Raw genomic sequence first — 13,987 nt, forward strand, 5'->3', positions numbered from 1 at the left:
AACATTCAAAAAGGTTTAGAAATCTCAGAAAGACATTATAATGTATCCTCTATATTCTCACTATTTTTTTGGTTTCTATTTAATTAAATTGTCTTTATTCAAAGTATATGGGTTGGAAGTGTCCTATAGAAGTTTAACTTTCTGAGAAACAGTGAAATGACCTGAGGCCTGGGAGAAAAAACAAAGGGCTAAATAATAGTGGTCCAAGAAGTTCACCATTCCTATATCTGACTGACCACTTAGCAGAGATTTACTTAGTATGTTATACTGAAGTATTGTTTCAATATGTTGAGCTAACCAATGCATAGTATTTTAGGGTGTAGAGCAAAATTCCTCCTATATTTACTTAGAAATGACATATACATCCAAAGTAATGCCCATCTGTTATCTTCTAATTAAATAACCAGGAATTATCCCTGACAAGTGCTTTACATACATGACCTCATTTGATGATAACAACTGTCCAGTGAGGTAAGTAGTACAATTATTTTCCTATAAAATAAGACAAAAGTGACTTGCCCAAGGTCACAATGATCGTGTTGGATGAGATGATTCTCAAAGTCTCTTTCAGCTGTAACCCTCAGTGAGTCTAAGTAAGTGTTCAGATGAGAACTTTAAGGCATTCCCATTTCAAATGTAAATTTCCTTCCAGGATATCACATTGACATTTTAAGAAATTTGAACTAAGGACTGTGAAATCATAATCAAGCACATTATATATATATATGAAATGGTTCTTCTGAATATGGACTCCTTCTTTCTAAGTCAAAGATGGCATTCTTCCAAGGTCCTAACTTGTTATATACCACTTATCTACCTCCTCTTTCAGTCACTTAAACTATGTGTCATAGTATAAAAGAAGCCAAGAAGGATAAGTACAAAAGATGGAGAAGAAATCACTAATGTTATCTTGAAAGAGGCATGCCACATATTTTTCTCCTCCCTGAATATAAACAAAAGAGTGGTCACACTAAGAACATCAGCATGTTAATTCTTTTCAGTACTGCTTTCAAGCTGACTCTTGAGCTTCTAGGGCTATCATTATTTGGGAGAAAATGGCCTCTTGCTTTTTTTTTTTTAAATTCCAATTCTAACTACTTTTATTTTCAGCTATCAGGGCATACTTAGGCTTGTGCCAATGAATTAGACTCCATTCCACCAAAATCACCAATGGACCACAAACCAAAAACCAGTCTCAGATCACTGCATGAGGTCCACTGTCCCTGAATCATGCTTCTTGGTATCCCTTACAGTGCCCAGCACCAGTAGGTGGCACCTCAACATGCATGCACCTTCAGCTGCTTGAGCCTTCATTCATTAGTGGCTAAATTTAAAGGTATTTATGATTTTCTTGCAGTCACTCAAAGCCCACTAGCATAGAGGGCAACAATTTTAGTCATTAGTAAAAATAAAAGTTCAACTTATTTGCCTTCCTACTTTATGTGGCCAAAAAGGGAAGGGGTGAGGGGAAGGGCTTATCAAGAGAAATGGTTGAACATAAGTTTCCAAAAATCCAATGTTCCAAAAAACCACCATGGCATAGATGCTACAGTTGTTTTCGATCCCATACTGTATTATCTCCTTACCAAAGAATAAATGTCTCCATCCATTGCTTATCGTGGACAATTAACTTAGTTTTCAAGTCCAATATTAGGAGATGATCATATCAAGAGAGAGCAAAAGGTAAATACTAGACGTTTCTCACCAGAAATCTGAGCTCTAAAATAAAATCTAATTGTCTTTTCCCCAGCTAGACAGTGAAGTCTCTTTATTTCCTCTGGTAAGGAATTCTTCAGGATGTCGATCTTAGCTTAGAGATAGGTTTTAATAAACAACAGGAGGTCAATGTGGTATACAAATGCTAGAGAAGGTATTATCAGAATTAACAAAGTAGAGTAGCCTGGCAGTTACCATTAACTAATGGTCAACTGGTAGGAAATGTGTAGTTTTGCTTTTAAAGTGATTGAAGAAACAATTAGAATGCACAGCTGCAGCTAAGAAAATAAAAGCACAAAAAATTCTGAGACTTCCTTTACATAACTTCTAAATAGATAAGAAACCAAAAGAGGCCACCTCCAATAAACCTTCCTCCCCAGGGGACCTCCCTCTTGCAGGGTTATTTCAGAAAGAGAAGAATGCTGCTTACTTGTGCATGTGTAGGCATCTTTGTTGGTGAAGGCTTTCATACACTGGCTGCAATTGATTGGGCCCACAACAGGGATGGAACCAAACGTATGTCCATTCAAAGTCTTCTTGTCCTTCTCCTTCTCTTTGGAATCTTTATCTTTCTCCTTAATCTTGTCTTTGTCCTTCTCCTTCTCCTGCCAAAGGAAAGAACTGTTAGTTGTACAGCAAGTGGCCTTTTCACTCACTTAGGCCTTAGGATAATACACCATCAGAGGCCTGGAAAGTATTTTGTGAGGGTTAAAGGGCAGCAAGTGGTGCAATGGATAGAGAGCTGAGCCTAGACTCAGGAAGGCTTCATGAGTTTAAATCTGTCCTCAGACACTTAGTATCTATGTGACCTTGAACCAGTCACTTAACTCTGTTTGTCTCAGTTTTCTCATCTGTAAAATGAAGTGGAGAAAGAAATGTCAAACTACGCAAAGAAAACCTCGAAACAGAGTCATAAAGAGTTAGACATGACTGAAAAATGACTCAACAACAACAAAAAGAATGTGCAAAGGTGATTATCACCTACCTAGTGATGTTACATAAACAGCTAGGCTTTCCTTCTTAATTTTCCTTTCAACTGGGCATTGGCTACCTTCCTTTGGAAAATAGGGTCTAAGTATGGAAGGGAATCTTTCTTGTCCTTAGCTTCCAACTGTAGGAAGAAATGGAGGACAAGGAGAAAGAATTTGCCTCTCTAGTTTCAGGAGATTTTGGTGTGTCTATCCTCCAAATTTGCTGCCTGATTACACCTTAGATAATCCTCATTCTTGATCCCTTTATTTCCAAAGTGAACAAATTCCCTGACAAAGCAGGCACTGCTTGACTCTCATTTTATGTGGCAAATTGAAGATGTGTATAGAACTGCCTTAAGGAATACAGAACTGGCTAATTCACAGTGAACACAGCTACAAGATGGATGGGACTTGACTTTAGACGTATCTGAACCTTTAACATAGAATGCTATGTAGATTAAACTTGGAAAAGTTAAAACTTACAGAGTCCTTTGAGTTTCACTGAGGTTCAAAATAAAGACACAATTCCTTTCAATATAGAGACATAATAATGTAACATGGAACTATTTCATGTAAATAACGTCTTTGGCACTGATTATAATAGACTTAAAAAGAAATCCACTGGATGTCAGACCCAAATTCTCAAAGAGAAATGGCTTTTATTAAAGTTATATTAGTATGAACATTTTCATTGTAAGAAAAACCATCACTATGCTTTTGTGAATATTACTAAGTTCAATATTGCGATCTTTAAAGTTTTAATTGTGGTATATGACTTTTTAAAAATTTTCATTTATGATCTTAGTCCTCCTCTCCCTTCTTTTTTTTTTAGATCATTTTATTGATACAGAAAGAACAAAATGTCACTCATCACCAGGACAGTTATTAGCAATATTCCTCCTTTGCTTAAATCACAAAACAAATCTATGCTTGGAGTATTTTGCTTTGATCTTTCCACTTTTCCATTTTTCCTGGAAAAAGTCAGGAGAAAGGCAATTAAATGACCCAGAGTTGGTGGGTCTTTTCAAAATCTATAAAACTATAAAATTATATATATATATACTATAAAATTATGCAGTCTAAAGGGCTCAATACTGGAAATGGAAATGGATGTTTCATAAACATCACCAAAATTAGGAAGAAATTTCTGGTGGATATTGGAAATCAGAAACTAATGGAAAATAAAATTTCAACAGGTTATTATAGTAAAACAATAACTGATGGTATACAACTCTAACCTTCTGAGGTTGATACCATGAAGTCATTCATACTGTCAGAAGGAACACTCAACTAGCTGATCCATGATTTATTCAATATATTACATTTCTAAGATTACAACAAAATTTGAGGGACTTGGATGAAGCATGTTGGCAGAAATATGGGAATTAATATGAACCAGTATGATGGAGGTCATAGATACTACCTACTATACTTAGGTGGTGGTATGGTGTATTTTGCTGAAAATGAATATTAAAAACAACATATTTAAACTAGAAAACTGGAGGAAGACTGTCAAGTTTAGATAAATGTCTTTGCTAATTATTAAGAATTATGGAAATCCAAAGGGCACAGTGATACTAACAAAACTACAAATAAGGATGAATGCAAATTAAAAAAAAAACACTACTTCATTAACAAAACAGGAAACTGCTGGGGGTGGGGGGGTCACAATTCCTATCATACATATAAATCTAATAAAAATCAACAACTTTTAAAATGGTGCTGCTTTATAGAATTTCCCTCATTTCTCACAATTTTACTTTTTAATGTTTTACCATATGCAAATGTTGAAACAAAAAAGCAGCCCCATACACCCAGTTCTTGAAAGTTATACTTGAAAGTTATAGTGTATTTACAATTAAAACTTATAAGACATTTACAATGGCAACTAGCTGTTAGCATTCTTGCAACACTACAGTGCTATCCAAACTAAAAATTAGTTTCTATTCTTTATAACACTACCAAAAAAAGGTTAGTTTTCCTCTAAGAATCATAAAATCCAAGCTCCATTTCTTCTCTTTATGCACTTGTTTATTAGATTTTTTTTGTGTGATAAAAAAAAGTCAGGCTCTTACCTCCCCATGTTTTGGTCCTATAAATCTCACTGTTATGAGAGGGACTTCATGAAACCGACCCCACTTTACCGACATAATTCTCCCTTAAGGACAGGAAATCTGCTCCCTGAGAAGGAGGGGCTCATTGCCTACAAGACGGAGCAGATCAGCTTTAAGCTACCATTAGAAAAAGTATAAGAGGAAGCCAGAGACTGGTTGAGAAAGAGACAGAGGGAGGGTAGATAACAGTCTGTTTCCTTGAAGACAATCTTAACTATTTGGATGCTGTTTGTAACAACTTTTAAAAATGATATGGGAAATGAAACAAAACGAATTTTCCCCAATATCTCCCAAGCTTGGAAAGTCTGGTTTCTAAAACATTACTGTGCTGCTACTTATTAAAAAAAAAAACAACTGAAATCTAGTATTTCATCTTATAAAACCAATGATTTCCTTAGGAATCCTTCTGGTGAATCATCTGGCTCTGAGGAAAGGATAACCTATTTTTTAAACTTTGTATATGATGACTTCCTTTTTCATCTACCAAACTTCCATATTTTGAATTTTTTTAAAAAAGTAAACAGTTCAGAGTGTTTGAAGAGAGACGAACAAAACTCCACTAAGATGATAGTAGAAGAGAGTAATTTTTCAAAATCACAAATGGTCATAATTATAAATTATACTACTTTAAATTTGTAACTTCTTCCATTTGACTGTGATGTGCAATTCTGTCACAATGTGAACATAAATGAGAGAATGAATGAGTGCATTAATGACTACATGGTTTAGTAAGATGTAGCATGTAGTACTGAGCACAGCAGCCAAGAAATCTGGTTTTTAGCCCTAGATTTTATGTGTCTGAATTAAATTTCTTTCTCTGAAGATGAAGAGGGTGGACTAAATGATGTCTAAGGCTGCTTCTAGTGCCAACAGACTGATTCTACCGCAGTATTTTTCAAATACTCATCCATTAGAATGACAAGATGTTACTATCTTTACCCACATTCACTCCTCTTTAGGAAAAGCATGGTAGAAGAGATGAGTGACTTGCCCTAACATTACACAGTATTTCAATAACAGAGCTGGATTGCAACTCTCTACTTCCAGATATCTTGCTTACTCTCAACTAAAAATGTCTTTTCAGAATTTTCATCTCTCCTATCATCAATAGAAAGGGAAAATTGACTTGCTCAAAGAGAACCCTGGGCAAATGCAAAGATTTCTACCGGTTAAAAAAAGAAAAAGAAATGAATGTTATTGGCTTTTCAGTATTCTGAGTCAATAAAATTAAGTTTGGAGGAAATTGAATGTAGCACTTTTTCTAAAAGATCACAGAAAACAGAAGCTGTAATTAGGTCTTCTTCCTGTTAAAGTTCCTGTTCAAAGTGCTACTTGCCTCTTTGAAATCTCATTCTTTTTAAATTTTTTGTCAATTTTTGTTAACTACCAAGAAGTATATTAAGGATTAATCAATTCAACATAACAAATTTGAGTACTACATATGTGGTTACATATTAACATTTTTAAATGATGCATAACAGAAATCAAATCAGACTTTTCTAAACAGAATTCCCAAAGATCTTAAGCAATTTTAATGAATACTATTCATGTTGATAAAATTTTTTCAAACTACTTTTAATATTCTTACTCATTAAAAAAGTCTAATACATTTTTCTAAAAAAAACTTATTTTACAAATGATGAAAGAAATCTCAAACAGAACAAAGAAAAAGAAGACTACATGAGGCTATTTAAAAAATCATTCCAATGAATTGACTTTCCTTATATCTCAGAAAATTAGTGGCAATTTCAGAAATAGGACATTCACATCTTAATTTTCTATTCCATTTCTTAGGAAGACGGCATGCTGCTTCTTTTATGTTAAACATAAAGTCACTACTGCTGGACAAACCTACATTCATTTAGAGAAATAATTCCTGTAACAATGACTTCTTACCAAGATACATAGCATCCAGATATCATAGAACTTAGTAGAATGACTTATATTAGCTCATCATATCCTTCCCCCTAACAACTTATTTTTCTTTTTAAAATCTCTACCCTCTGTTTTAATATCAATTCTAAGACAGAATAGTAGCAAGAGCTAGGCAATTGGGGCTAAGTGATTTTCTCAGGATGACAAATAGATAGGAAGCGTCTGAGGTCACATTTGAACACAGAACCTGCTGCCACTATCAATTTCTGCTTGAAGGCAATGGTGCATTACTTCTGCAGGCAGCACTACCACTGATAACCTTTGGGTTGGTCAATAAAAACCGTAAAAGACTGCCTTGCAAACTTCTAAATTTACTTGGTCTACAGGGGACATAAAGACCCGAAAATTTTATTCTGAAACGATGCATTTCCTTTACAACTGCGTTTGAGACTTTCCACTGCTGGAGGCACCCTGGCTTCTCTGATGACCACACTGTGAAGACATACACATCACTAAGAGGAACTTAAGTCAATTGCACAAGAGTGTTGTAATTTCCAGCAAAGCAAGAGGCCACCATGTCTTACTTACTCAAATGGTTTCTGCTAGAGATGATACAGACTTCATTCCTCATCTTCCCCATCACCTCAATAGACTAATCACAATGTTTTTATGGAGAAAAAACATTGGGATCACAGGAGATTTTATCTTATATCTTGTTAAAGTACAAAGAGAAATGGCTTTAGTCTTAGATCAGCTTCTGAATTAGCTGGGGGTTTAGAGCGGAGGCTGTTCCCTTCAAATCCCTGGAACTGTTTGCTCACTTATAAATAAAGGTAGTCATTAGTGTGGGGGATCCCTCAAGTCCTTGTTAGCTCTCAAATCTGCTTTGAATTACTTGCTACAGTTTTACATATTTTAGACTTTTCTTGCCAACTAAGTACATTTCAAGGAGAAGGGCACAAAGATGAGAAGGCACTCAACAAGTAACTGCTAATTAGCTGGAAAGTGATTGGTCTCTCTTCATATCCAGACCCTTTGGAGGAGTATTTTCAAGTTATACATTCAGGTTATTTGGCCACTGGGCTATACAGGCCCCATTCTCAGCTCTACTTCCAATCTTATAAAGACTTGTTCCCTGCTCTAGGCCTTGGCTTCTTTAACTATAAACTAAGGATATCAAAGATAATATTCAATAAGTCGGATTATTTAGGTTCTTTGCCCCCAATTTAATCTAGTTTTCTGCTTTTTCTAGTTGGTGAAGTACAGAGAATGCTAGACCTAGAGTCAGGAAGACTCGGATGCTTGCTAATTATATAACCTTGGGCTAGTCACTTGTTTTCCTCAGTTTCCTCAATGTTAAAATGAAGATAATATCATCTACCTCCAAAGGTTTTTATGAGGATCAAATGAGATAATAATTGTCAAGTGCTTAGAACATAGTAAGCACTATTTAAATGTCACCATGTATCAGAGAAGAGGCAAGAGGATGAAAACTTTGATTGATGTCGTTTGCTCCTTATGAGATAGACAATTCTTGAGTATTTTTCCCTAATAACTACTAAAAACAGGGCAAATTTGGCTGCTACATTTCCACAAGTCTACCTTTTGAAAGGTTTTAACCATTAAGCAGAGACCTAATGCATAGCTATTGTTGTACAGCATGAATTAGTTCTTTCCTTTTGAATACAGAGTTTCATGTGACTGAGGGGCCCATTTATCTCTGAGGTCACTTCTCTCTGGGCAATTTCAGAGCAATAACTGAGCTGACTGAAGAAATCTATCAAATATATTTCTATTTTTTTAATGCAAAGATTTTATTTTCCCAATTTCATGTAATAATAATCTTCAACAAATATTTTCTAAAATTATAAGATCCAAACACAAATACATTTCTAAACTGGAATTTGGGGAGGGGCACAGTTGTGACATAAATCAAGAGAAAGTACCCTTTGCTTACTGGCTTTTGACTTTTGATAACCCAGGAAAATTCCAAATATATTGTTACTCTTTATTTCTGGCTTTCAGTATTTTGAAAACACTAAATTACTGTTATTGGCACTGTTTACTTATGGGCCAAGAATAAAAGTAAAATAAGTCACATTAAACAAGCCAGTATCTAAAATCCTTTTGACTTCCTGTTTCATAGGTATAAACATTCAATTGAAACATTAAATATGCTGCAACACTTTCAAACTGCATGAAATCTTCAAATGTTATTTTAAACCCCTCTCATTTATCTCATCTCAATCCTTCTGCCTCAACTCAAGGACAATCCTATCCTGTTACTACTTTGGAAAAAGAGCTTTCAAGTAACATCTTTAAAATTTTTTCCCCATTCACATCCTCAGGTTATATAATCTGTTTTGATTTATACATTATAAATGTGATGTTCTGATGCCTGATTTAGATGATCAAGGCAGATGCTGTCCCTAAGGAAGTATATGCAGGACATAAGGACAAGTGAGGACCAGATTCACTTACTTTGCTCTTCTTACTGCTGGACATTTTATTCTTGATGTAACTGAAGGTACGACTGACTTTTGTTCCACTTTTCCCTTCAAAATCTTTCTTGGAGGGGCTTTGTGGGACAAAGTTGAAGGCCTGTTCATTTATACTGAAAGAAAAAAGGGTCCATTTTAAAAGGCAAATAATTTGTGATACAACCTATTTCTCAAACAAATTCCGCCCTCACTGATGATCCTATTGTGTCACATATTATTTCAACCACAGGTTGAATGACTCATATCATTATATTTAAAAAAAAAAAAAGAAGAAGAAATGGAATCAGGTAGTTGGGAGGAGTTAAGAGATATTTACTTAAAATATTTAAAAATTAGGATGGAACATATACAAATACAGTGCCCTCTGCTGTTAAGAAATTAATTCCTATTCTCATGTGAATATTTAATATTTTAGTGTTATAAAATGGAATAACTATTGCACTTAAGTGATACAGGTAGTTAAAAAAATTATTTTAGTTTTCTTTTTGATCTGTCCATCATAGGTCCAAATTAAAAAAATAAATAAAAAATAATAAGTACCCTTCCTGGTTTTTCTTTTAGGTGGTGATAATAAGGTACTCATTCTAAATATTATCTCTTAAGTAAAGGATCATTTTTGTTAAATTCTTATAGCTTTTCCACAAGTATGATTATATATAAAATACTGAGAAGTTTGGTTTCTCCTATTGACTGTGCTATAAGAAATTAAATCCAGTAAACTATTAGCCAGACATGAATCTACAATCTGTAGTGAATGAATTAAGCCTTGATGATAAAGGCTGAACAATTATGAAATAGATTATACAGTAAGCTTCTTGAGGGAAGGAACTGAAATCTGTATCACTGCCTTATTTATAATAGGTGGAAAGGAGACCCAAATAGTGCTATTGACTAAAATTATATATGATTATGCAAAATTTTCCCCTTTATAGTGAAACATCATGGGCCAAATTTGAAGGAATTTAAAAGACGGTTTTTACATGTAGCTGAATGCTTTATCTTTGGAGGCATTATCACATCAGCTTCATTTCTTCCAATATATGCACTTTTTTTCATCCCAAAGAAATTCACCTTAGTTATCCCTTAATAAAGAACATGGGGAAAAAAAGAAACACTATTCTACTCTGAAGAGAAAAAAAGAACAGGACCATTTCCCCCAAATGTATCAGGAGTTAGGGGGAAAAGTGGTATGAAAGGTCAAATAGAAGCACAAAGATTTTTGTTTAGTAACAGTAATCTATTATGAAATCATCTGAAAAGATTTTTGTGAATAGATTTAGTAATAAAAATATTCTTAATTTTGTTGCATTCAAAACTATTCAACTCAGCAATTTAAAGTAAGAATTAAAAACCAAACAGAAAGAACAGATATTTTCTGTCTACTGAATAGTATGCAGTGATATGTCATATTTGTAAGCTTGGAAGCCTATTTAAAACAGAAAAAAAAACTTTAGCAAGTGGTGGGACAATATGTATTAACATACAATAATTATAGAACAAAATCCTATTCACTACATGCATGCATATTTCCATAGAACCTCATAAAAACAAAAAATAAAATTTTGAACACAGGTTCATAATACCTCAGTAGAGTGAAAAAAAATTTTTTTTAAAATTTAGTCAATTTAGAACATTATTCCTTGGTTACAAGAATCATATACTTTCTATCCCTCACCTCCCCCACCCTTCCCATAGCCCTTGTGCAATTTCACTGGGTATTTCATGTGTCCTTGATCAGAGCCTATTTCCATGTTGTTGATGTTTGCACTAGGATGTTCATTTAGAGTCTACATCCCCAATCATATCCCCATTGACCCTTGTAATCAAGCAGTTGTTTTCCTTCAGTGTTTCTACTCCCACAGTTTTTCCTGTGAATGTGGATAGTGTTCTTTCTTGTAGATCCCTCTGGGTTGTTCAGGATCTGCACTGACAGATCCTGCACTGCCACTAACGGAGAAGTCCATTACATTCAACTGTACCACAGTGTATCAATTAAGAGTGAAAATTTTTTAAATTTAGTCAATTTAGAACATTATTCCTTGGTTACAAGAATCATATACTTTCTATCCCTCACCTCCCCCACCCTTCCCATAGCCCTTGTGCAATTTCACTGGGTATTTCATGTGTCCTTGATCAGAGCCTATTTCCATGTTGTTGATGTTTGCACTAGGATGTTCATTTAGAGTCTACATCCCCAATCATATCCCCATTGACCCTTGTAATCAAGCAGTTGTTTTCCTTCAGTGTTTCTACTCCCACAGTTTTTCCTGTGAATGTGGATAGTGTTCTTTCTTGTAGATCCCTCTGGGTTGTTCAGGATCTGCACTGACAGATCCTGCACTGCCACTAACGGAGAAGTCCATTACATTCAACTGTACCACAGAGTATCAATTAAGAGTGAAAATTTTTTGCAACTAAGAAATTTCAAGAAGAAAAGGAAGAAATGTTCAAGAGATTATCTACTACTATTAATTAGCCATTCAACAATTTTTGTTGAGGCAGCTAGGTAGATACTTTCTAGCTCTGTGACCCTGGGCAAACCACTTAATCTCGTCTGTCTAGCCTTTCCCCTTCCATCAGAGTTGTTACTATGACAGAAAGTAAGGGTTTTTTAAAAATATCTATCATTCACGTGCCTGATTAGACAGATAACTGTTTTGGTCTGCTAGTTCTTCACTGTGTGCCCCAAACTGGTCTAACACATCAGAGTTTCTGCAAAGTTACTTCAGGAAAATGAGTAACAAAAAGAAATATACAATACCTTTCAGTTAAATTAGCACTGGTATTGTGGAAGGATCGTGAATCTGAGGGAAAAAAAACACACACACAAAGAAAGAGTTAGAATACAAAATTTTCTATAGTTACTAGGACAAAAACAGAGACAAGACAGTAAACCAGGAATTAGTATGTTGTAATTCAGTATGTGATGCCTTCTTCTTCTAAATGTGCAAGGGGGAAGAATTAAACAAAAGAATCAAAGCTGATGGTAATGACAAGGAGTGACTCCTATGTACTGTCACCTGTGACAAATAAGTGGCATGAAAAAAACAAAAAAACACCCTAATCAAGGATTATGATAACTTTATGATACAGATTCTTCAGAAGGCATAAAAACTGTACTTTTTATTTTCTTTAACAGGAAATATTTGTCCATTTTTCAACTGACATTCAGTGTCTTAGCCATTTTTCTAATATTTCAACTTAATTAAGGAAATATTTTTAGCAATATTCATTAGCTTCTTTTCTGTTAATCTTGCCTTAATAACTTAATTTCTGAGACCATCAAATACCTGAGAAATTTAGAAAACAGTGTAGGAAAAGGATCGGATGAGTACACACATTATTTTCCCCTTTTCTATAAATGAATCAGACTACAAATCAATGAAGCTTCCTAAACCAAATCAAAAAAGAACAGAAATCAGAGTAATTTAATGAAATATAAGCATTATTCCTTTTTTATTACATTTTCAGAGATGTCATGGCAGAAAGGCCATAATCAATGGAAAAGTATAATTTCAATGCTTAAAAGTCTAGTTGTATCAATACCTTTTGAATATAGCATACTTAAATAGAGAGAATATGCTCACCCAACTTACTGCAATAACATAGGGAAATACATCTATTAGATTTTGAATAACATTTTGTCAACTGAATCTTACCTTATTGTGAATTAAATTTAAATTATTTTCAAAAATTACTTTCACCAGAGTTTTTCTAGTCTTAGTTCTAATATCTAACGTGTTCTTGGAACTAGATATAAAAAGAGAAATGTGGGAATGGGATAACCCTGTCTGTATAAAGAACTTTTAATCATTTCTAGAAAGCCAAGAAGTTTTTGCACCTTTCCTACCCTTTCCTCCTTGGAGGAGCTTCCTATTTCAGGGGTGTGAGTGATGCTGTGTTATAGGGGGAAGAACAATGGTTGTCCCCTACTCCCTTCAACACTGGATCCTGCTCCTCTCCCTTCATCACTGTCACTCATCTAGGCCCCATTGCATCATCCATTAAAGGAAGGGGTTGGGGTAGATGAAATCATATCTAAGATTCTTTCCAGTTCTATTATCATGTTACCAGATAAAGTGAGCTCCACTGTGGATTGGTTTATAATTTTAGTCTGGACACATAAGAAGCACTTAATATGCTGATGGACCTTGTTTTTATTTCCGGTAATGACATGTGAGTGTATGCCACAAAACATCATCACTACTCTTGAAGAAAACTTGGTTTCAAAAGATCTAGAAACTGAATGTTAACTAGATTCTCACAACTCTCCTTGTAGGAGACATTTTTGGGGGTGGGAGGGGTGTGCCTAAAATTACACAATTATTAAGTGTGAAACCTAGGATTCCAAACAGGATCTAGAAAAAGGTAGGGCAAAATGAGAACAACAAGTACATAGCATTTTTAACCTTACAAGGAGTTTCATATGTATTTTCTTAATTAAGCCTCCCAACAACTTTGTAAGGAAAGTATTATTTTATAGATTAGTATTATAATTTTGCTATTACTATTTTACATATTAGGAAACTGAAACTTACAGGGAATAGAATTGATTTGCCCAAAATTACAATTAAGGATGAAAGCTAGACTCCCAAATAGGGTTTCTAGTGATCCCACATCTAATAATCTTTCTGCTAGGATAAGCTGTGAGTCTTAGTACAGAAGACTTAGGAAACCGCTATATTACCAGCCCTTTCTGCACATACACTACCACTAAACTCCCTAACTATGAGAAGTACTAAGTCAATGACCACCACAGAAAGAGAACCAAACTATCTTATGTTTGACCAACAAGTACTGGGCTGAGAAG

General features: G+C 34.5%; 1 protein-coding gene and 1 long non-coding RNA gene across 20 annotated transcripts in view; one reads left to right on the forward strand and one right to left on the reverse strand.

The window, feature by feature from the left end:
- AKAP13 (A-kinase anchoring protein 13) overlaps nucleotides 1-13,987 on the reverse strand; it is a 422,215-nt gene that overhangs the window by 57,741 nt on the left and 350,487 nt on the right. For all 14 annotated transcript variants that reach the window (XR_008913836.1, XM_056806779.1, XM_056806775.1 and 11 more), the window contains 3 exons: nucleotides 11,939-11,981; nucleotides 9,158-9,290; nucleotides 2,147-2,321 (listed from right to left, as the gene is read on the reverse strand). Coding sequence is in view for 13 of the 14 variants with exons in the window: in XM_056806779.1 (XP_056662757.1) it covers nucleotides 2,147-2,321; nucleotides 9,158-9,290; nucleotides 11,939-11,981 (351 nt within the window). In the remaining variant the exon portion in view is untranslated. The remainder of the gene's footprint in view (nucleotides 1-2,146; nucleotides 2,322-9,157; nucleotides 9,291-11,938; nucleotides 11,982-13,987) is intronic.
- Nucleotides 1-13,987, forward strand: part of LOC103093443 (uncharacterized) — a 72,740-nt gene that overhangs the window by 40,478 nt on the left and 18,275 nt on the right. For 4 of the 6 annotated variants that reach the window (XR_001629490.2, XR_008913840.1, XR_460500.3 and 1 more), the window contains exon 4: nucleotides 408-471. The exons of the other annotated variants lie outside the window; for them this stretch is intronic. This is a non-coding gene — a long non-coding RNA (uncharacterized LOC103093443). The remainder of the gene's footprint in view (nucleotides 1-407; nucleotides 472-13,987) is intronic. 6 annotated transcript variants of the gene reach the window in all.

The sequence above is a fragment of the Monodelphis domestica genome, chromosome 1 (assembly GCF_027887165.1).
Source record: "Monodelphis domestica isolate mMonDom1 chromosome 1, mMonDom1.pri, whole genome shotgun sequence".
Classification (NCBI taxonomy): domain Eukaryota; kingdom Metazoa; phylum Chordata; class Mammalia; order Didelphimorphia; family Didelphidae; genus Monodelphis; species Monodelphis domestica.